The 25,210-nt window shown below is 34.4% G+C and overlaps 1 protein-coding gene across 2 annotated transcripts in view; it reads left to right on the plus strand.

The window, feature by feature from the left end:
• The window catches only part of MS3_00007887 (uncharacterized protein), an 83,830-nt gene extending 60,561 nt beyond the window's left edge, over nt 1-23,269 (plus strand). For both annotated transcript variants that reach the window (XM_051216229.1, XM_051216230.1), the window contains 8 exons: nt 1,393-1,709; nt 4,495-4,757; nt 7,286-7,589; nt 10,023-10,234; nt 11,894-12,179; nt 17,881-18,177; nt 20,129-20,383; nt 21,870-23,269. In XM_051216229.1, the coding sequence (XP_051066798.1) occupies nt 1,393-1,709; nt 4,495-4,757; nt 7,286-7,589; nt 10,023-10,234; nt 11,894-12,179; nt 17,881-18,177; nt 20,129-20,383; nt 21,870-22,370 (2,435 nt within the window). In that variant the 3' untranslated portion in view covers nt 22,371-23,269. The remainder of the gene's footprint in view (nt 1-1,392; nt 1,710-4,494; nt 4,758-7,285; nt 7,590-10,022; nt 10,235-11,893; nt 12,180-17,880; nt 18,178-20,128; nt 20,384-21,869) is intronic.
• The last annotated feature ends 1,941 nt before the right edge of the window (nt 23,270-25,210 follow it).

The following is a 25,210-nucleotide window of genomic DNA, read 5'->3' on the forward strand; positions in this document are numbered from 1 at the left end:
TCAATTATTGTTAACGGGATGATAATAACTGGTTAAGATTTAAAATCACAAAATAATAAGAAAAACAAAGCAAAACCAAAAAAACACTGCAGAAGGGAATTAGTCTTAGGGAAGGATAATAAGTTGGGTGTATCGTTTTTGCACGCAGAGTTCAGGTTTGAATTGGTGAATCGCTAACCCCTCATCAGTGCATAAGTTTTTGATTCGATCTTCGTTAATCCATTCCCTTTGATTATTTATTTATTTATTTTAACACATAGATATTGGTACAAGGAGGCACCAAATACATATGTGCCACACAAATCTCATTTGATGTGTTTGAGGGCTGTGATACTGCTCGGGTGCCCAAACCGAAGCAGGTGGTTTTCTTAGGGGGCCACACCCGGAGCCTTCGACATGAAGGTCTGATCCACAAGGCAGTAGAGCAACGTCAGGAGATGCAATTCCATGGTAGCCGGTGACCAACGATTGGTTCATATGCCATTTGTTCCTTCAGGATACTAGAGCCCATGTGTACCATTGGTTTGGAATGAGGGTTTTCCAACTCCCCTAAGTGGACTCTCCATGTCCACCAACCCGGTTAAAGCGCTGAACATTCGCTTTTCGTCCTTTCACTTTCGTAAACAACAGTAATGCCACAAGAAGGCAGTAAGTAGGACTTCCCTGGCAGAGGCTATATACGCGTAGCCATGTGAGAGCATTTCGAGAGGGCGAGCGGACTCTCCCCAATTTCGGCCGTACCAGGGCATTTGGGGGTATTCCCCTTGATAATGAAATCTTGTCTGTCTTTCTATGAACTTATATATTTACCAAACAGCTATAAATTTGAATATAAGTAAATGATTTCACAAATATTATAGCTTTATTCTTGTCTGTATTTCCCTTTTGTCGTGACATTCTAACGAGAATATTGTGAAAGTATAACAAATACATGGAATTTCCCATACCAAAACCTGTTTACTGTTTCATTTATGCCTCCTATATGGTATTTATGTATATTCTATTAGTTTGTATACTAATCACAACTAAATCCTTGTTATTATAAATAATACAATCATCAATCTTGTTTCATTAAATCATTTCGCTTTAACTTTTTGTATTCTCCATAAATTCCATTATTTCACATGATTACCAGTTTTGTCCAAAATTATTACCTTAAATTAATCTAGAAATCACGTTTTTCCAGAAAGTTTAAATGGAAATTTATTATTATTATTTCGAAAATTTTATCAACTTGATCATATCTGTAAAATAGCGTCCATTCTGTACTTTTTTTTCGTGAATATACATTGTTTTCAAATGTAGCATGTAAAATGTATTCACAGTATCTTGAGTGCTCAAAATATTAAGACTATAGTCATCTTTATAAGCATTTAATTTTGGTTTCTCTAGCAAACATGTGCTTTGTATCACCTCCTGGTTCATCAAATTCCAGTAGTCTACCTTATTATAACAAACAACAATATGATCAAGTCACATCTACAACTGGAGGTCTTGGTCGAAGTAATCAACCAGCATCATCATCAACTAATCAGTTTTACAAATTTGATCAAAGTACGGCTAATTGGAGTTCTGGGCCGATACAACGAGTTCCTCCAAAAGAATTTGCTCCAAGTCCTTTATCAATGGATACATTGGAAGACAAACCAAAACCACAAGAAATTCCGACAACTACTGAAATGTCATCTACTCCTTATCAATCATTTGACGTAAGTTGGTGGTGCTTGACACTTTTATTACAAACTGAATATGTGGTGTGATTAAATATCTAAGTCTAAAATTTATTTATTTCTTCTAGTGATCTATTTAAATTAGCAATCATGTCCAGATACTTATATATTGGACTTGTGCGACACCTATTCTGCATGGTATAAATGTCGCAACTGTTTTGTTTCACACCCATAATGCTGTAGGATCTAGACACACTATCATGTTAGATGTTTCAACAAATGACTTTTGAAGACAATATGTTAGTATTGTTTGAATAACTTGTTAATACCCCTTACTTTTTCATTCGGTAATCTATTAGTTTTACTTTGTAAAATAGCTCAATACAGTTCAAAGCTTTATAAAAATGAAATGGTCATTGAAATCCTCTCATACTGAGTTCCTGTACACCATCGAAAAATCTCGTTAGGGTTTTATATTAATTTGTTAAACATATTTACATTTAGTAACCGAGATTTCATACATATGCTATAATGAGGTAACTTACGGTTATTCTGAACTACGAATAATTGTGATACTTTTCTGATAGGAAATAGAATATACTCAAACCAGCTGGATTGAATAACTAATATACCAAAATGCAGTCAAAACACGAACAAGTGAGAGAGAAGACGTGATTTCGAGGAAAGCTTTAATATTCCCAATAAAAGTTAAATTTGTGATACGATTCCCTTCATGTAGCAACAAGTATGACTTTGGGACTGCAAACCAAAAGCAAAAACATCCAACCAGATTGATAGCAAAGACTACTACAGTAGTATTGTGTTAGACGCTCCTCACAAGATTGCTGATAAGTAGTATACAGCGGAGCGTCGCATCGCAGTTGCTGTAGTCGATAACCAAAGACGGGAATCAGGAAGCCGAAAGCACGGCGAGTTCGGAATATTTGTGAGACCAGAAGAGAAGCTAGAGAAAGCAGTCTACAACCGGCTTGGATCGGGAAACACACAATAGATGCGAATGGAAGACTGAAGACTAAATGTGTATATTTCATAAGCGATTTTTGTTCCCTCTAAATAGTTATGTATGTATTCCATCTGGACTTGGCCTGTTCGTACATTACAATACAACTTGGAGTAAAGTTACCAAGGCTTCCAAACGAACACTATTGTTTATTGATAGAATTTTCCTAAAATGATGTATATAGTTTGAGATTAGCTTAGCAATATAATAATGGGTATATAGGTTCCTACTTAGTCCTACTTAGTGCAGATTGAATTCCGTCTATCAATTCGCAATGAAGCCACTAGTCTAGGTAATTCGACATCGTATGTACTATGTTGAGGCATAACGTGACGGTTGGAGGTAATCAACAGGACACCCTTTGACGTACGTTTTGTGCTATTTAACATTCGTCAGCAAGATATACCTGTAATCTTGGGTAGACTGATGCCCCCTGGCGGATCCCATCCCGTATCACCCAGTTTCACAATCAAATAGCACGAAATCTAGGTTCAGGGTTTCCTCTCGATTGTCTCGAACCACCATCTTACATCTCAACACAGTGCACGCGATGTTGAACCACCTAGACTAGTGGCTACATTGCAACTAGATCGATAGAACTCGATCTACACTAAGAAGGACCTGGCATACATGTAACTAGCCACTACCAAGTGACCAATCAATGGCATATACATCTCACCCTCACTGGAGCTAAATCGCGACCTGGATAGCTCAGTGGTAACATCTTTGATTGTGAAGATGGGTGAAACGGGTTTGAATCTGCCAGGGAGCATCAGTTCCCTCATGATTATAGCCATGCGTCAAATAGCACGAAACCCACGTCCAGGGTTTAATTTCGATTACCCCAGACCACCACCTTTAATCTTAATTTCCTACCATTCACTGTTACCACATGATACTGGCTGTTTAAAAATCTTTGTATTTAAAGCTTCTACTTTGACTTTATGCACCCATATCATTGCATCCAATCTCGACTTCTGGCAATATCAGTCATAAATTACAAACAATTCACGAGTTGGAATTAGACTTCCCGATATAACCCATACTAGCAGTTCAGAATCTTATTCCGATCACTTTTTGCCTTTTCTCAACTTGTCTGACTGGTGCTGTAAATCGTAGTAGAAGTTAGTTATATGACTGCGTATAACATGGTTTAGCTATCTTACTGGATGAAAGTGTTTCACCTCGGTAATCGAGTTATCATTCTTACCTAGTACTCCTCTTCCAACATCACCATTATATACTTGATATCTCCAATATGTGTGAACGTTATCTTAAACGCATTTCCGGTCAAATACCTGTCACGCAAAACTTTCTTCTACAATGACAATTTATCACCTATTTAATTGGTAAGTAAGTATATCACCTTCAACACAGATGGCGTACACTGACCCATGCCGAAATTTCGCCATATATTTACCGAAGTAACTAAGGTAAGTAAAAATTGTTTAACACACCTAACTTCTTCACTACCTCTTGTAAAATTAATATTGACTTAAATCAGTTCTGAGGCAAATTTCGCGTTTGATAGAGTTGAGGAACTCATAAGAAAACACTTCTATTGCCATTCAAGGTATTTTAAAGACTACAGTTTCCCAAGATCTTCAATAAAAACCAAACTATATGTTTTCTATACTCTAATATTGATCAGAAATTTTCATGATAAAAGACTAATCTTTAGAAGATTAAACGAAGAAAACGTTTATCCATACCAAAATAAAAATTTACCATATGTTATTGTTAAGCGCATAACTTAGTTAAGCGCTTGTGTTTCTTACACTTTTATCATTCAATATCTAACAGATCTTTCGAAGAATTGATGAACATGCTGTCTCTGTATCACAACAACAACAAGATAATTTTAATCAGTTAATTTGGCAATTAATCTATGCACGTAATATTACTGATGAATTGGAAAAAGTCCGTGTTATCTTCTTATGGTTGTGCACTAAAGATCTACATAAAATGAATTTTGACCATGTGAAACCAGATAGTCCAGAAGAAATCTTGATGGGTATACGTACTGGTAAATCGACATATGCACAAATATTTTATACATTATGTCGGTAAGTCATCTTTTTTATATGTTTAAATATGTTAATCATCTGAAAGCTCTTAAACACGCGTATATTTTATGTACGCGTCTTGGCATTGATTGATACAATGTGGAGTTTTAGTCTACATCTGATTTTAGAGATTTGTTGTTGCATTGAACAGTACTAGTACATCCACCAATGTAGTCATACTGCTGACAATAATGAAGATGATGATTGTTTGAAATGCATGAAGAATGGGTTTAAGACTTATAACAGGGATGAATATCGGAAAATCTGAACTTTCGAAGCCATCCGACTTGAGGTCGTTATGTTTGTTCTTTAATTATTCAATACTTAGATTGTATTCTCCTGCTTCCATACAGCGTTGTTGTGCATTGTATCTTTCGTAAACTATCGTTAATTTATTACTGACTTATTACTTAGTTCTCTCCCATTTATGGCGTACTTATACCGTTATTGTGACTTCTTAATTATATTAATATATATGGTTAAGATTTGACTCTGTATTACTGTATGAGCTTCGAATCATTACACAATACCTACCTATAGTATTTCAAATCTGAAATAATCTGCACAAAAGTATACTTTCCTTACAAATAGCATTATTATTATTGCAAATGCCATTAGGTGATATTGACTTCGCCTTTAGCTAGATAGTTTAATTGTGGAGCTTTCATCGTCATTATGGACAATATCTTCATCATGTAATACATGTAGAAGTGAGATTTTTAATTATTCCTGAAAGTTTTATATCACTTCACTCCGATTACCTTGTCTGTGATTGATTGTCTTCGTAGGGTTTGTTGTCTCCGTTTCCCTTTGTATTTATTACGTATGTCTTTGTTTGTTGACCTCTGACCTTTTAATTGGTTGATCTCTCCTATATGGATTAATCAATTAAGTCTTTATCGATGTATTTGTTTATTCTGGTACGCTGAATCAATTTGTTTTGTTATGCAAAATCTCACAGTGCTTTTGTAAAATATCAAGATCGTACGTTAAATACGTCATTTGCACATTTTCCTTGAGTTGTCCTTTACATACCCTATTACTCTTTTAATTCCGTCGTTATTCTTATTGCTTTCTGTTTTCCATTCTCTTCTCTTCATTTAAATCTTCTGCTGGTAAGCGTTCCATTTCCGATTCCCGTTACATACTAATATATGTCCATATAAGTAGCGCGCACCACACCACACGAACTCCTCTGGAAGACTTGTAATTTCCACGAGATAAAATTTCAACGTTACTCCAACCAAGCTACAAATATCCCCACTATATATATATATATTATTGCATACCTAATAATGATTACGAAGCTGGAATTTTTAGTGTTACAATGTTATGAACTAACTGAATTATATCTATTTTCTGTACATTTTCAACCAATTTCTTTTGCTTCATCTCTAATCAATACCTTTCTACATCTGTTAATCTTTTTACGTTTTCTATATTCTTCACTTTAAACTAAATTACAACTAACTATTGTTTTGGTGTATATGTATACACATGAAATTTCTTACTTATCCTGGCATAATTTCAAACCTGTTTTGTTTTCTGTATCAATTCGCTAAAATATTATAATTGTTACCGTTGCTGTGAATATTTATGGTGATGATTATGATCAGGTTTTGAATAATTTATTTTACCCCTGAAATTTTCTTGCATAGTTCTTTCGTTTTTGTAACTAACATTTCGGGGAAAGGAAACTTGTCATCAACAGATATTTTTTACATACAATTAATTGACCACTTAGTCGTAACCAATGCTATATTCGTGTAGTCCTTTAAGACTGACTGAATTCTGTCGATCAGCAAGTTGCTATGTGATCACAAGTCTAAGCGACTCGACGTCGTGTACACTATTCAGGGATGTAAGGTGGTCGTTGATGTTTGCTGACAGTAAACCCTCCTCGACCTAATTTCCGTGTTGTTTGACACTCGTCAACAAGGCGTACCTATTCTCTGGGCGATAGCTCTAAATTATGGAATCCGACTTATCTTATATGAGAATCATCAGTTGCATATTTTCAACGACGATTAAAAAGAGTATCTTCATGTAAACGTTCACAAGTAGACATCAGCTGGCGAACCATTGAACAAATATATTTTATTTAAACTACTTTCGACAACACAAGATGCTTATTTGTTAATCAAAACTGATTGGAACTCAGTTCTGAATATCAACAACCGGACAACTCATACATTTACTGATTACTCTACAGACATAATATCCGTCAAATATGTTAATGGCTATCTTAACTCAGTAGTTTACTAGTGAATACGTTAGGGGTTTGAAGTAAACGTTACTTGACTCAACTGAACATCACCACCGGGAGATAGATGTCTCCAGCTGTCGAGTCCTAACTAGACGTTAACGTACGTTTCGAATTATACTTCTTATCACAACCCATCTATTGTAAATAACTTTTATGTAAGTTCTGAAACTCCGCAAGAATCCATACACACATGGAGTCGAACTCCAAAAGTTTTTCAGACTTTAATACTTTTTTAATGTTCGTTTTTTCTCTCCTTAAACAGTTATGCTGGTTTACATTGTAAACTGTTAATTGGTTATGCCAAAGGTGCTGAATATGCCCCTGGTATGCATTTTTCCGGTCGCCAAGGTCAACATTCATGGAATGCTGTGCTTATTGATAAGTGTTGGCGTTTGATTGATTGTCACTGGGCTGCACGTCGTTTAATTGGTAAACGTCCTAGTCCAGACAACGTACGCTATGGATTGGATATGTTTTATTTCCTAGCTAGTCCAAGTCAGTTGATTTATACCCATTTCCCACATGACCCCGACTGGCAGTTATTACGTCATCCAGTCTCACTAAAAGTAGGTTGTTGGTCTGTTGATGACTGATGTTCAGTATTTTTCTAAGTGTACTAAAATATGACAAAATCTTTGCATTTTCTATTTCATGTATGCTATTTATCGAACGGGTTTCGGTATATTGTTCAAAACAGAGATGACTTACCATTTCTGACAAAAATTTGATCAATTTAATCATATACTGTTGCATATTTTGCATCACGTCCTTACATAGAGATAAAGAATGAGATTCGAAGTAGTTTTCAAGTAGATTATGTGACTTCTCTATAATATTTGATCGTTGATTTTGGTTGATGGTCTTATTAACTGTCAAATTAGATGTTTTTTTCTCGGAAATTCTTGCATCTCCAAATTCAGGAAATCCCTAATTATATTTGTTCTCTCATACCTACATTCATTCCATCATTCAATTCTATAATTTCATCATTAAACCGAAAGTTATTTTGACTCGCTATTGTATCACCGGTGGTATACCACAGATTTACATTTTTATTCTACTAATATCTATAACTAAGCCACTGTCAGTGAAATGATACGTTATATTATCACTAATATCAATACACGTATATAACAAAGGATATGAATTCTAGTGTGTAAGTGTCGAAAAAAATTTAAGAATGTCAGATCTATCAACCTGCTTGAAAAAGGCCAATTAAGCACATGATCAAGCGTTAACGGAACACTACAGTCAATTTGAATTGAATATGGCAAATGAAGATAGTTACATCTATGAAGACAGCTAATCACATACATGGCCAGCAGAACAAATTGATTAAATGCTTGTGGAAGAACTAAGACGCTCACTTCTTCATGATGTAAGCACTAATATTATTGCTGCTAACTAGAACACCAATCAAAACTCCATAATTAAACCATCCAACTTATTGGACTCAACAACACCGAAAATATTTTAATCTTCTTATAGTTTCATTCTTTTCGTAATCTTGAATCCTCTCAAATCATAGAAATAAAATCTAGTCATACTCCTCTGTGTATATTTCTACACTCCTCGTCTGTACTCATTTCACTTTGTAATTGCAACTCGGCAGCTAAAGAGTTATAAAATCAGTTATATATATACTATTTAAAGTTTAAATTTTTTACTGTCTCATTCAGATTATCTCTCCATGTTTGTTTTTAAAAAAAATTAAATATATGATATACAATACTTACTTTTATGGTATTGTGATGAGACCATGATTCATGGATGATCTTTGAGCGGCTCTAAAGTGACCTTGAGACAACTCACTGGAGTCCAAAACGGTCAGAAACTAGTATGAGAAATCAAGATTAGGATTTAGAGTTATAAGTTAGGTTTAAGGATTAGAGTAAAGGGTTTATCCCGAACTGATATTAGCTATAATGTCAAAATATTATTTAACCATTATTATGAATGTATTTCTTGCCAAAATCCTAAACTTGCTATCTTTAAATTTCATTGGTTCGTCCATAAATTATAGTCTTACCGATATTTTATATTCTTATAAACAAATAACTTTTACTGTTGTTACTGTCTAATTTAACAGACTAGAATAGTTTGCTATACATGTTTATTTGTTCTTGAAATTATATGGTCAGAACATGTAAAGTTCTTGGTATATATATATATATATATATATATATATATATATATATATGAAAATAGTAGTTTCTTAGTCGTAAATTATATCTGGTCAACTTGTGTGTTTTAAAAACAAAATCAATACACTGTTGCAATCATACACATTTATCTGCCTCTGTAAAACTTACACCATACGAGAACTCATGGGGGAAACCTATTTATTGTTTAATGCAATATAACAGAGTGCCCTCGTAAATTATGAGAACCATACATTATTTGCAAATCTTCCTCCAATTGTCCTTTACATGCTGCATGATTCCTTCAATTCTGTTGTCATCGCAATCGCTCTCTGTTTCTCTTTCTGTTCTCATCAATTCAATCTTATCAATTTTGTGCTGGCAGGCATTCCACTTTCCATTCGTGCTGCATACTACTTATATGTGTCCACATAAGTAGCAAGCACCACTCTATTATTTTTTGTATATTTTTCTCTGATAAATTACTTTAGTATTCATAAAATAGCTCACTAACATTTGCATATAATGATACACTATATGTACACTAAATTCAATATATTTCTTCTCATCAATCTACAATTTTGTCGGACAGTTTAAGTTTTTATTTAACCCTGCTTTTAATATTTACTAATTAGCATCATTCGCTAACCAAATTAGTGTTCTAAGTTTGTAACTCATGTGTGTCAAGTAAACACCGCTTCATCAAGACTGTAATATGTTATCTCGATTGACAATTCCTAATTACTTAAACAATTTTAGGTGAAATGTTTTTCTGTCAATATTTTAATAGCTTAATGCAAATTATTTTCAAAATTTTGTGTTGTATTACCTTTTATACTTTCAAAATTTAACCTCTAGGAATTTGAAAATTTAGCTCCAGTCAAATCTGCTTTTTTCAAATACAATTTGGATCTAGTTACACATCGTAATTCTGTGATTGTATGCTCAGATCCAGAAGTTCGTATTGTCATAGCTTTTCCATCGGATTCTAAAAATGATTTATCATTTACGTTTGGTTTATCATTTGATAATCAAGAAGGAAGTGAGGAGTTTCGTGGAATTCCTTTGACGTAAGCATTTGTTCTTACTGTTTCGTTTATTATCTAGACCTGGATTTATTTCGTATCCTCTTCTAGTTGAGCCATTTTATATTTATTGTTCTATTTTCTTTCGGTATTTTTAAGCGAGTTGCTTTTGACAAACCCTAAACTATAAGCACGAGTCTAAGCCAATCAGAGAACTACAAATATGACTGAATTGTTTAATAATGCTGGGACTAGAGTTTAGAGTCAGGATTCAGAGTTGGTGTGTGTTTTTATCACGAACTGATATCAGCTATGATTCAAGAATATTTTATACTCATATCGATGTTGGGGTTGCTAGATCCCCAAAACTCACTTGGTAAATACCTTATTTTTGTAATTCTATTTTGAAAGTTTGAATTTCTTGTTTTCGCGCCAAAAGCGCTCATTTTCACCTTCATGTCGTCTTTCCCACTTGGGAGTGTCCTAAACGCTATTGGTTCGTTGTATCTTTTAGTGTGCTGTTTTGTAAAGCTTCACAAGGACATTTTTATGTTGTATATATACGCCTGATTTGTGCTTGTTGTTGTTGTTCGTGCTTCTGGCTGCTTGTGGAATATATTTCCCTCTTCCGAGCGTGGACTTCTTCATCTAGTTAGCGGGGCTGGGACTCATCGGAATAGCTAGCTAAATCGGATTGCTTTGGTGTAACCCTAAATCCTTAACCATAATACTAACTATTTGTTATTAGACCCGTCAAAATTACATTATTATTTAACTTCCTCAGGATTGTTATGTACGGTTTATCCTTTGAAATAAATCTTTCTAACTAAAAGCGAAAAATCATTGTAAAAATGGAGTTAATCGACACAGCAACAAAGATTGAATAATAGTTTATACAATTCGGATTGAAAAGCATGAATTAAATCCATCAATCACAGTTGTAATATTCGAAAACCAGGCAAAGTGGTTGGTCAGTGGTTAAAGTACTGATCTTTCGATTAAACGGATCACAGGTTCACACTCCACTTCAATTGAGCCTGCACAAGTCAGTAGTGTATCTTCCTTGCACATGAAATTTGTAAATCAAAACCAAATAAATAAACCCGAACTTATTGTGAAATCATATTATGTGTTTTATTTAACGATTTCTATTAAATTAATGAATAGTTGCAATATTTCTGTCTAACCATTAAAATATTTCCTACTACACTAGTTACACCTTTAGGATCTGACTTATATAACCTATGAATTTGTAAGATCATCAATGATAGTACAAAAAATTAGGGATGGACAATATGGTTTTATAAGAATGAATCCGCAGATTAGAAAAATATAAGATGATTTTAAAACTCAAGATCTAAGAGACGGCAAAGAATGAATGCATCTGTATCACTGTGATCAATTATGAACCATATCACTCAATGTCTCCAACCAGTGGTTACAAAAATCTTCTAGACTCCAACTTGGCAGTCTGCACATACCAACACGATTCAGTCCAACAGTCAGTGACTTCATAACTTGATGCTATATCTTCAATAGACGGCCTTCTGTTTTTCCCAACGTGCTCCTACACCACCAAACATTAAAAATTCACTTTATTAGTGCTCATTGTTAAAGAAAACGAAATAGTCGCCCTCTTTCTAAAATATCCATACATATAATATTTTCAACTAAGGTTTGATTTTTTTTACTTTTTAATTTCAGTCGATTCGGTAGACAAGAAACATTGATACGAGAGCATACATCAGTTTTCTACATTAGACCACCAAGACCTGGAGCATATAAATTACTTATCTATGCTAAACAACATCAACCACATCAAAATGGACAAAAAGAAGGTCTCGGTATAGTCAGTATGATCCCTGATGACTTAAGTTCTGAAAATTTGTTTGGTGCTGTTTGTGAGTATCGGTTAGTAGCGAATTTTGGTTCAAACTGTTCATTGCCGCCGTTTCCACCATGCCAATCATCAAGCTACGGACCGAATGAGGTATGGCAATGAAGTGGAAGATTTTAATTCAATATGATTGAGAGATTATTTTACATATATATCTCGAACTGATTATAGCTAGACTGATATTGAAAACCTGGAAGCACTCAACGCCCCTTTGGTCCTGCTATGGGAAGCATCAACAGTGCACACTTATGACCCTGCACGCTGAAATCAAACCCAAGGTCTCCGGTTTCTAGTGCGAACGCCTGAAATTTGCACCCTTGATTCGGATCCAACAGTGTTGACGTCTAACCAATCCACCTTCATCCAGGTAGAAAAGGCCATCCAGTGCCTCCAGGTTTTCATTGATGGTTCGTGATTTAAACTAAAAATTTTACAATCTCCACAAATCCTATATATATATATGAAATGATTGAGTATAAGATTTGGAAAATTTTATTTCCTGGATTTGTTGATGTTGATGGTTTGATTAATTTAAAATATAATTTTTCATTAATGCACATACACTTGGATTGCATCACTATTAATCATCATCACTAAAAATATAACTAACCATGTTCGTTTCATAAATTATCCCCTCACTTTTAATGTTTGTTTTCATTTTTCATAGACCTGTAAAACTTGAGTAATATTTGTACAACAAAGATCATAGATACCTAGATATTCATGTCCCACATCTTAAACTCAGAAAGCTATTGTAAGTAGTTTCGTCTGTACAAGTAAACTACGATTACAAACGATAAGTCTTAAGTTGAATAATGCTCTAAAGCAGCATTTAATCCATTTTTGAAATACCTGCACAGATGCATGGTGTACCATTTGACTTTTTGATAACAGTTATGGGGGTTGTTCAGGTTAACAATTGCCACGGAGAGTCCACCTAGGGGAGGTAGGAACCCCTGATTCCAAACCATTGGTGCATATGGCTCCAGTATCCTGAAGGAACAAATAGCGTATGGACCTATTGTTGGTCACCGGCTACCATGGGAATGCGTCTCCTTACGATTCTCCACTGCCTTGTGGATCAGATCTTAAAGTCGAAGGCTCGGGGTATGGGGTCCACTAAGAAAACCACCCGCTTCGGTTTGGGCAGCCGGACAGTATCCCAGCCCTCACACAAATCGAATGATTTATATAGCGCATATCTATTTGGTACTTCCTGGTACCAATGTTTATGTGTTTAAATAAATAAATGGTGTTAGAACACTTGGATTTTCTAAATCTTGGAGTTCTACCTCTACATTCTGAAAAGTTTGTTAACAGACGATTTCGATTAATCTAATTCATCGATATATGGTATATTTATTCACTTTATCATATTCCATTATAATCGCTTTGGATTCTATAGCTTTTCAAGATTTGAGCAGTTGGGTTTTTTTAATAAGATTAGTATTTTTCATTGGTAAATAAGTTCTCATAGAAAATGTTTGACTATTATCTAATGTTTTTGCCAGATATTGGAATAGTTTTTTCTACTTTTTACATTAAAAATTTTAAACGTACCCAGGCACAAAATTTCAAATATCCAAAGATACGGATTAAACATGTGAAGTATTAACTTGTAAACACTGAATATGTTTTGTCATTGGCTCGTATAGCTCGCCGGTACTCTTGGTAAAGAAACTGAATGGAAAGTATAGATTTTGTGTCGACTTCAGAGAACTGAATAATATGACAGACCTGAAACCATGTGCAATGCCAACAGTGGTGGAAACATTAGATCGGCTACAGAATGCTACGGTGTTTGCAGTGCTGGATTTACGGTCAGGTTATGACAACTGCCTATAAAAGATAGAGACCGAAGCAAGACAGCATTTACTGTACGTGATAAACAGTATCAATTTAAACGAATGCCGTTCGGGTTGGCGGGTGCACCGTGTACGTTCAGAAGATTAATGACGCTACTGCTCAAAGATCTAGACAACGTCGAGGTATATGGCGACGATGTAGTTATATACAGTCAGACAGAAACAGATCACGTCAAACATGTGGAAGCAGTCTTAAAGCGAATTGACGAATTTGGACTTCGAATTAATAAGGATAAGTCGCAGATAGCGAAAACTAGCGTCACGTTGTTGGAACATAAAGTAGGGAATGAAGAAATAAAACCATTGCCGAAGAAAATTCTTACTATAAGGAATATTTCAGTACCTAATTCGAAGAGGAAGTTGAGACAGTTTCTGTGAACGGCGGTGTTTTACAGTCGGTTTGTCAATAATTTCAACGAAATAGCAGCATCCCTATATAAGTTGTTGAGCAATACTAAGTTTACGTGGACTGAAACTGCCGAACAAACGCTCAGACAGCCTGAACCCGAGAAACCGTTTACAGTGGTCACAGACACAAGTGATCATGGTATAGGTGCTGTCTTGATTCAGTCTGACAGAGTGGTGGAATACGCGAGTCGCGTTCTCACACTTGCCGAACAGAAGTATTCAACGATCGAAAAGGAGTGTTTAGCAATCGTGTGGGCAGTAGGCAAATGGAGACCGTACCTTTTAGGTAGATGATTTCACATTGAGACTGACCATAAACCCCTGCAGTGGTTGAAAACAGCAAGAGGCCTCCGAGGGAAGTTGGCGCGATGGATGATACGTCTTCAAGAGTACGACTTCTGTATCGGCCATATTCCAAGAAAGGAAAACGTAATGGCGGATCACTTGTCAAGACCAGACATGGAAGCCGAACTTCAATTGGCAGCATACGCGGTGAATATTTTATAGGGAGACCCAGTAGAACTCGTCCGGCAGCAGAAAGCTGACCCTAACCTTCGAGAGGTAATCAGAGTGATAAGAGAAGGAGCAGACGTCGACAATTGAACAATGGACAAGGAGGTAATAATGCTGCTTCGGCAGAAGGAACGACTGAGAGTGAATGCATATGGAGTCTTGACCCGGCAGGACGATAACGAGAATTGGGTTGCTGTGATCCCGAAAGACTGGCAGCGTAAGATGATACACGAGTGTCACCGAGTAGCACATACAGGCATCGCAAGAACGACAGACTTACTACGACAATGTGCATACTGGCCAGGCATGAGAAACGATGTGGCTCAATACGTGTTAACTTGCCAGCAGTGTTAACTAATAAAAAGCGATCGATGCGCACAACCGCCATTACAGTCAATCCCAGCAACCGCAGTCGGTGATCTATGGTCGGCGGATGTGATGGGACCGTTTCCACAGACGGCGAGCGGTAACTATTACCTACTAGTGGTGACGGAACGTGCTACATGTTGGGTAGATGCCGTATCCATTGCAGACCAACGGGCAAAAACAGTGACCGAAGTGATAATCAGGCATATTGTAGCGTGTCACGGAAGACCGAAGATGATACTAACTGACAAGGGTCCTTGTTTTGAAAGTGACGGGTTTAAAGCCCGTCTAAAGCAGTTTGTCATCAAGAGGATACAAACTACACCGTATCATCCTCAGACAAACGGGCTTACAGAAAGAAACAATCAGACGTTAAAGGAATGGTTAGCATCAAAAGGAGGAAATTGGGAGAAAGAGTTACCATTGATTTTGCTGGCGCATCGTTCCTCCATACAAGGAACAACCAAGAAGTCACCTTTCTTGCTCATGTTTGGCAGACAGCCACGACTTCCAATGCATAACAAGACCTGGTCACAACAACAGAAGTGGACGACAACAAGGTTAAGAAAAGAGAGGAGGGAGGCAGTAAGGAACGTGGAGAAGAAACAAATATCAGACATAAAGAAGGCGGAACAACAGAGGAGAACGTAGAAACCTTTTGCAGTGGGGGACCTAGTAAAGTGTAGGGAACGAAAAAGTAACATAGCAGGGGGAGCAGTGTCGGGAAAGCTGATCCCAAAGTGGGAAGGACAGTACGTTATCACGGAGAGACGTGGCTCGGTTTACACGATCCGGGGAGAAGACAAGCAGAAGCGCGTCAATGCCAGTCAATTGCAGAGATGCTTTCAAGATCATTATGAGTGTGACTCACAAACAGCACCAAAGAAGACAGCTGTACGGCAATCAGAAAGACTACGAAGACATCTTATTAAAAGGAGGGACGGGTCTGGTGCGTACTACTTATATTGATATAAGTAGTATATGACGCGAGTCAGGAATGTAATATCTGGCAGCAGAAGATTGGGAAGATCACGAAAGGAAGAACGAGAATAGAAAGCATTTAGTATAGAAATGCAAGAACAATGAAATCCGTGACAATTATTTGACATTTTGCAAATTAGGTATTATAGTATGGTTTTTCTATTTTACCTGGTAACTAATTTTGTGCTAAATATAATTCGGTTGTCTTCACCTGTGTTCTTCACGACACCATGTTATTACCAGTATGCATCAAATATTATGCAAAACAATTGATATAAGTGAACGAATAGTGCGGAAGTTTAACTCATAGGACTATCATAAGAAGGATTACTTTTTGTGATTTTTTTTATTATAGACTTAGACTTGTGTTTTTGCGTTCTTAACCATAAATCTTTGTCACATGTATCACTTATGACTAAGTGACATACATATTGTAATTTCTTAATTGTGTTGCTGTTATCAAACATTTCAAGTATTTTGTTGTATGAGTTTTCAACCATAGTTGAGTTGAATACGTTAGGGCACTGATATATTTACCATCTTCATCTTCTGATCGGCTGCTGGGTTAGATGAAGCTCAACGTCCTGCTTGTTATGGATTGGTCGATATATGAATTAGTAAACGAGTTACCTTTTTTACCAGTGACATAAGCGAACTAATCAAACTACAGAGAGAGACAGAAATAGGTCATACAAAACTGCTTTTTTATTACAACGGTCCGATTACACGGGATCTAATACAAGCCAATCAAGCAATCTGTTTTCTTCCGGACATAACATAAATGGCAATGCTTCCACCTCCTTGTTTGTTTTTCTTTTCGAGCTTTTTATTTATTTAAAATAAATTGAAAATGACAATATTATTGGCAGAATATAGTGATTTCATATTGATGTTTGGTTTATTTCTCTTCGACTACAAATATAAGTTGTTAAGTTTAATTATCTAATCTTAAATTGCTAGCATAACTTGGGATTTGAAGAAACCTAGTTGTTCACCAATAAATGATAAGTTGTTTGAAATATAAATGCAGTGTAGAATTAAAGTTTTAACATGGTCTCCTTTTTGTTCATAAACGCATATCAGTTTTAGAATATTTGAAATAATTTTTTTCTAACACACGTCATGTAATAAATAATTGAGAGATTTAGAATCAAAATAGGCGTTAAGCTTAATAAACCGTGATTATAGAACTCAAATGAGAAAAATAGTCAACATGTTCGGTTTTACTTCTATTTCTAAAGTTGATGAAGGTTAATTACTAATTTTTTTCAACACAATGATCTCAGGTCTTCTCTTATTACGAATGATTTCTAACTATTTGAAATAAGGCAGAGTAAGATTATTTATAGATCATTTTGGGTGAATTCATTGTATCTTTCATCTAACAAGTGGCTTACGATCGAATTATAAAGACTATTTTGTCTTCAAATGCTTAGACTCTTGATAATATGCTCCAAATAAATGATTCTTTATTGATGGGAAATTTATCTGTTAGAATGATTCCAAATAATTGAACTTATGAACTTGTATATGGTTGAAGAAAAAGCATCAGAATACATTAAATTCGTATCTTAATCTTTATTGACATTTATAAACGGAATCAATTGTATTAAATGTTTTTCTCTTTACATTTCACTTCGTCTACTTTGTAATACTGATAGTTGGCTAAAAATTATCGAATAACAGCTCAACGTGTTGATTGTACATTACGTGCTATACGTGGTACTTTGGAAATACGTTTTGGTTTAGGCTCATTACCAGGTTGTCCACCGCCACGTTTAATGGCTAAACTCAAATGTACATTAGTTGCTGAAAATGCTCTTTCAAAAAGTTTACTACAACGAAGTGTAAATGGGAATTCAGAAGCTGTATTTGCTATTTTCTTACCAGAAGCTGGAGAATATGGTCTAGAAGTGTACGCTAATGATCCTGTGAAAGATGGAAATTCTTTCTTTGTGGTATGTTTAAAAATTGTGTTATGTGTGTATGTATTTTCCTAACATCTTTATAGTAACATAGACATTAAAGAGTGCTGTTAGTGATATGAGAACAGTTGCCACTTTCCTGTCACCCATATCGTAGAAAGAAACTGCTTCTTAAGATACTTGAAAAGGATGTCATAAATGTATTGTCTCTTTATCTCACTCTACATCCTTAGCAATACTATTCTTTCCCGCTTACTTTTTTCATTATTTTTTGCACTATATTCTCAATGTTCAGTCTTTCACATTACCATCACTGTCACATTATTTCTGTCTCTTTGCTATTACTTAATTTCTTACTTACGCCTGTTACCCCTCGTGGAGTATAGGCCCCCCTACTAAGATTTTCCTAGGATATCCTTTGCTGTCCGTCTTGTTAATTTCATCTCACTATGCTAATTTGGTTTGATAAATTGGACCAATGCGCAATTATACCAGAATCTACATCGATTATGTTTGACTGATATTAAACGTTGTAAAACTTGTCTGCTCGTTTTAAGAAATAGATATAACCCAATATCAAAGGAATATATAAGCTAACTGGTTATTGTTGTTATCTTGCATGTTAGAATTATATCGCCAACGTAAAATTTAAAAGATTATTTTAGTAAATCTTAGAGTAAATTCGATACACCGCAATTTTATATAAATGCTTCCCAAGGTTTTCAATTCGAGATAGTATCATATTTTTCCAAAGCCTTACCAACAAATAAGATATCATTTTTATATCTTCCAAAAAAGCAAAAAAAGGATTCTGATAAGAGAATCTAATTTAAAAGGTAGTGTGCAATAATGTCAAATGCCTCTCTCAGTCCCACTCAAAATCTTTCAAGAAGTATGACTTTTTTGTGTTATTCAACAAGCCTTAATGGACAAAATCTTATTTGCCTATAATTCGTACTATGTACAGTGTGTGGATAATATATCTATATGGAATTGTTTTCTAATGGTATACACTAACAGTTTTTTGTAGTAGATAAACAACATATAAATGAATGGAAGATACACTACCTTTAATTTGGTTCCGTTTCACTCCGCTGAATCAAGGTTCATGATGCCATATATGTTGTTCAGTTAAAAAGTTTATAAATAACCGTCCTTAAATGAAATATACACTGGTACTTCAATTCAATTAATCATTATGTCGACGAAACGCCTTTCCAGTGCTTCAAGGTTTTTAATGGTTATCTAACTTGGATCAGTTTGTAATTTCAATGAAATTCAACAATCTCTACAATTCCGTACTGATAATAGAATAGATTGTTTTATTTTCTATTGGTGTAAATGAACATTGAAAAGCCTTTGAAAAAAATCCTTATTAGCAAGTCAGTATATTCCAATTTCTTGTCAAAATATATTTCCTCAATACTCCAATGACTAAATGTTATATACTACTGTGATACTTCGTTCTGTGTGGAAAAGTAGCAAATGATCGTTTAACTTATATCTTTATGTGTATGAAATTGAACATATTAGTCTTAGAAATTAAACCTATATATAAATCTGATGATTTCATCCCTAATCTTCATGATTCTAGACTGGATTTCTCTAAAAGAGTTGTACATTCTTACTGTTAAGATGAACTTGTAATGAAACTAATATTCTTTCTGGGTTTTTTTTGGAATGTCATAACAATTTCACATCACTTTCTACTGGATTCATGACTTATTAATCTACTCAGTTAACTCTCAAATATCTTCTTAACTCCACTCTATATATTGGTGGATTGTGTGGCATTATTTTCTTTTAACCCTCTTACACAATATATGTAACTCAAAACCTAATATTTGAGTCTATAGTTGGCTACTGGGTTGTACATAATATAAATTCTTTTATTCAATGAAAATATTCGATAAAGTGTACACTACTCAATTATAAATGTATGAGATTCTCTCAGTTTCCATACATTCTTATTTAATTTTTCAAGGTATGGCAATATATTATTATATCAGATTGTGATTCTCCAGTTCGTGGTCTACCAACTATTCCGCCAACCTATTTAGGTCCAGTTTCACGCTTTGATTCAATGGGTTTAAAAGCTTTAAGTCATACAGATCCATTTATTCAAGCTAATACTGGTGAATTGTGTATTCAATTTGCTCGGCATCCTGATAAACCTTTACGAATTATGGCACAATTAATACACTGTAGTCATGATGTATCGGAAGATTGTTCACAGCAAGTATGTCCTATCTCATGCTTTCTTATTTAAAATCAAATATTTGCTTGTACATAATTGAGTCATTGTATTTGGCCCAGTCTTCAAGTTTACGTTGTGCTTTTTTTCTTTATTTAGCTAGAAACGTTCTAAACATCTTATCAGAACTTTTTCGTTCATCCAAGTTTTCTGTATGACTGAATAGATCATCAGTGTGTTTCTTAGACGGATGTCTCGATAGTTCCCTTCTGTCTTTTAACGACAGTATTTACTATTGACCATCAGTAGAGATCAACAAAGGCGTTTCGTCTTATGCGCGACTCATCAACTCATGCTTCTGCTTACTGATGTCTCATTTGATGATCAAACTCAAATTTGACCATGATCCTGGCTAATGAAATTCAGTCAATTACTCATAAACAACATTAGACCCAGGCTATATTTGTACCAGTTCAAGTCGCCACACCTTATTAGCGTGATAAACGTGTTAAGGCACATCTCATTAGTAACAATATTAGCGGCAATAGGATATATTACGCATAGAATATACGAAGTTGTGGACTAACGAAATGAAAGAAAATTGATAAAGTAATTTAGAAACTTAGGGCCTAAAGGAAAACAAAGAAGGAATTTACCTGGGCTATTGCGATCGATTCTTAACCAGCCATTTCACCCAAAGTTTCCAATCATTGTTTACGATAATCATACCGACCCTAACCATTTAGTTTTCACCTACCTGCATGGCTCAATTCAACAGTCAGTGACTCTATGGGTTGGTTCCAAGTCCCAAGTGCTGGTTCAGTTACATCTAGCTTTCTTTCAATCTACTATTACACTAACACCGTCATCACAGCCACTGAAATTACTGTTTTTTGTTTGTTAAAAATTAAACAGATTCCCCAAAAAGTATTTTACTAAGCAAATAATGGATGATATTTGTCAGTTTAAAGCTAAAACTATCTTCGAATTGATTAAATCTCCACAAATAAACTACAGAACTTATAAGCTTGTTCTCTTCAGTGATTACTTTTCTAATGAGCTTTTAAAGTGTCCAGCAAGATTTGCAACGGGTGAAGTTCAATTATTTCGAGATTATGACAGTTATTAACTAAAGCGTCTGATGATCATCACGCTATATCTCGATTAATAAATGTTGAACAATTGGGTCTCAATTCAATCACAGAATGATAATGCGCTTCCCGAGAATCCTCTGATGGTAAATGATTACTGAGGTCCACCACCATACGGAGTTCTGAAGTTGGACGAAACAGTTGTTCAATTATCTCTGGCTTTCAATTGCTCTTCCTTTACTATCATGACCTGTAACCAAAAATCATCTTCAATCTAAACTTGAATCTCGACTAGCCATCAAATCAACAATATATGTTTGCTGCGAGAAGTTTTCAAAACCTAATTCTGTCATTTATTTAACTCTCTTTACGCAAACATACTCAGTAATCTAACTTTCGGCTTCTTTAAGTTTTGTTCTCTCCTTTTCTCCTCATTTCAGATTCTTCAACAAACACGTGACTTCCAAATCTACTTTGTTATACGTTTCCCTCATCCAGGATTTTTCAAATTTCAAATATATGCTCTTCCTTATACGGAACCAGGTGAATCACTTCCTAGTGTTTATAATTATCTATTGGAAGCAACTCAGGTTAATCGTGGAAGAAATGGTCATGTAATGTGTTTTCCACAACAATTCGCCCAATGGAAAGAAGGTTGTTATCTTCATACACCAATGGATGGTATATTATATCCTAGTGGATCAAATCAACCAACTGCTGATACTGTACCGTTTCGTGTCACCATACCAACTGCACATGCAGTTGCTGTTGTTGTCGGTGAAGATTGGACACATTTAAGTAAAGTTAATGATTGTTGGATTGGTCAAGTTTGTCTAAAACCGTATTGGGGCATAGAAAACCAATTAGCATTATGTGCTAAGTATAATGTTGACGATGGAAACTATGGCACTCTATTAGAATACCGATTAGCTAAACGGTAAACAAAAATAAATGGAAAGATAAAGGGACTAGATTTTACTAAAAAAAGCCTTATGATATATATATATAGATATAGTTTCACGTGGTGTACAACTCATTCCACTCAGCAAACACAAAGTACACACGTACACAGTTTTCTTGAACAGTAAGATCATTTCTTTGTTTTAATATAGTTATTATAATTTTCATAAAGAAATCTTGTGCCTTATTTAATAATGGTAATAATTATTACTATTATTAGTATTATCAATGTTGTTTACACCACTATTATATCTGTTATGTTATGAATACTCGACTACTATAATTTATAATTACTTTTTATTTATCTATTCAATAAATAAATCATTTTAAGTACACAAACATGTCGTAAAATCTATCACTACCCCCTCCTCATACACACCTAGAAGTTTAGTAAATAGATGAGACCATTAATAAGTTTGCTGAATGAACCGTGATGATTGTTAGTTGCGATAATGTAATATTTTGTTCTGTGTTTATTTCTATTTTGTTGTTGTTCTTGTTATCGGCAATTTTAATGATCTCATCATGTTTAATCAATCAATCAATCCATGTATTGTGTATTTATGTGCGTGTTTGTGTGGTTACTTTCAGACATAAATAATTAATTATCTTTTAGTTTTTAATTTTTACACCTAACGTTCACTTATTTGTCTTCCATGTAAAATTGTAATTTATTTTTTGTACGTTTATTTTGCTTAAAAATACACTTGGGTTAATCATGATGAGTTAGCTAATAACTAATTAATTTATTGAATTTCATCTCCACCCTGTATTTGTTTAGCACCATTATTTCCTTCTCTACTCTACTCCATTTATGTTGTATTTTCACTAATGAATTCTATGTATGTATGTCTTTAATATAAACATTTTCTCTTAATAACTGCTGTATTTGTATGGGGGCTAATTGGAATGTAAGGTAAAACTAAACAAAAGCCTTCATTAAATGTAAAATTTAATAGCTATTATCAGTGTAGAGTTGTGGAGATTGTTTAGTTTTTGATTGAGATCATGAATCGATGAATGTTAGACCACCATTGAAAGCTTGGAAACACTGGACGGCCGTTCCGTCCTCAGCAGTACGCATCCACGATCCCGTACACGGGATCCGGACCCAGGACCTTCGTCTGGCGCACGAACGCTTATATCATGAAGTTTGATAGGGTGATTATCTTCATTTAATCATTGGAATTCTTTATTTAACAAAAAGTTATATTCAGGATGGATATAATACAACAAAGGTTGCTCGATTACTGTCCTCTTCGGAGTTATTTCAAACTAACCTACATATAAAAATGCATTTAAGTTTAACATTTTATCAACTCCATGTATTACAGTCAATCTAGAAAAAGAAAGGTAAAGAAGAATTTTCCCCCCAAAATCTAGCATCTAACACCATTTGGAATTAAAATGATTGTTTGTTGTGAAACGTCGACTTAAGTATTGATAAAATTAACTTATAGTATTTACAAGGTAAATGCTACTAATTTTAGCATATTTTAACCTAAATAAACATGAAGTTTACCTGTCGAACGGTGTAAAATCGTATTCAATCTACATACATTTTATTCTTCTGGAAAAAAAAGCAAGGTTCACTACTGCGTCAGAAGTTAATAACTGTTTGGTGTTATAATAATCTCCTGCTCTTTTACAAACATAAACAACATTTATGTATACATTATTTGTAAAAATGTCGCATGTCACTTTGATGAACATGATACCTGAAATATGTAGGTCAGTGAATAGTTTTAGTCCTCATTTAAAGTTTTAAATTTACCCGTGTTAGTCATTTACTCAAAAACTTAAATGATTAGCTTTAATCGGAATATAGCACTCTATATCTTTCCTTTTTAATCATTACTTGGTGTTGTACGATAAAAACAATTCATGAGCAAATCCAGAGTATTGATTATATATCATCTTATTCCATTAAAGCTACAATCTAGCTAATATTTCATTCAATATATTTCCGATGCCTATCAAATGAATAAGTAAATAATTCGTGATTATTATGATTTTTCCTTTTCTTAACTGTAATTTTAATGTAAGACGTCAGTACTCATCAGCAGTGCTTTTTTTATAATATTGTGTCAACTATTCAGAAATATATGTTTAAGACTAAGTTTTAGTCGCATTCAACCTTCTAACACCGAAAAAATATCTACCGTAGTTTCAGGCCTTCTAGACTAGTGGTCACATAGGAGCTAGATCTATTTATACCAATAAAATCATAACATCATACTGATCAATACTACTTAACCACTTAGTATGTGATGGGTGATATTTAGAAATTCACGAATAGAACTGTATGACTTTACACGATCATCAAAACTCCTAAATGTCCATAGAGATATATGAATTATACAGCCTCGATTTCTACTAATTAGGCTGATATTATTTTAGTTAGAATAAAAGCATTCTAAGACACCTAGATTGAATAATTAGAATAAATATTGATATTGTAAAACAAATAAACCCCTATGATACTGTCTGTATTTATGGATCACTAACTACGCTATATATATAGCGTATAAAAAAATGTAACCATCATTTACTTTAAATAAACAAATAGTTGTGGCTCTTCAAATCTACATGTCCATTGATTTCCATAGTGTATTTTAATCTAACAAAAAATCACTGAAAAATTTAAATAAGATATGGCTGTAATCATTTGAAAAGTAAATAGCGTCTCAAACAGTAATAACAAACTGCAAGAAAAATTGTGTTGAGTAAATAGAGAGAATTTGTAACAAAAAATAAATTTATTCAAAATAACTAACTGGTTTCGAGAGGCGATTTCGTGAGTTCTAATGTAAAACAGCGA

This window comes from Schistosoma haematobium, chromosome 4, assembly GCF_000699445.3.
Source record: "Schistosoma haematobium chromosome 4, whole genome shotgun sequence".
Taxonomy (NCBI): domain Eukaryota; kingdom Metazoa; phylum Platyhelminthes; class Trematoda; order Strigeidida; family Schistosomatidae; genus Schistosoma; species Schistosoma haematobium.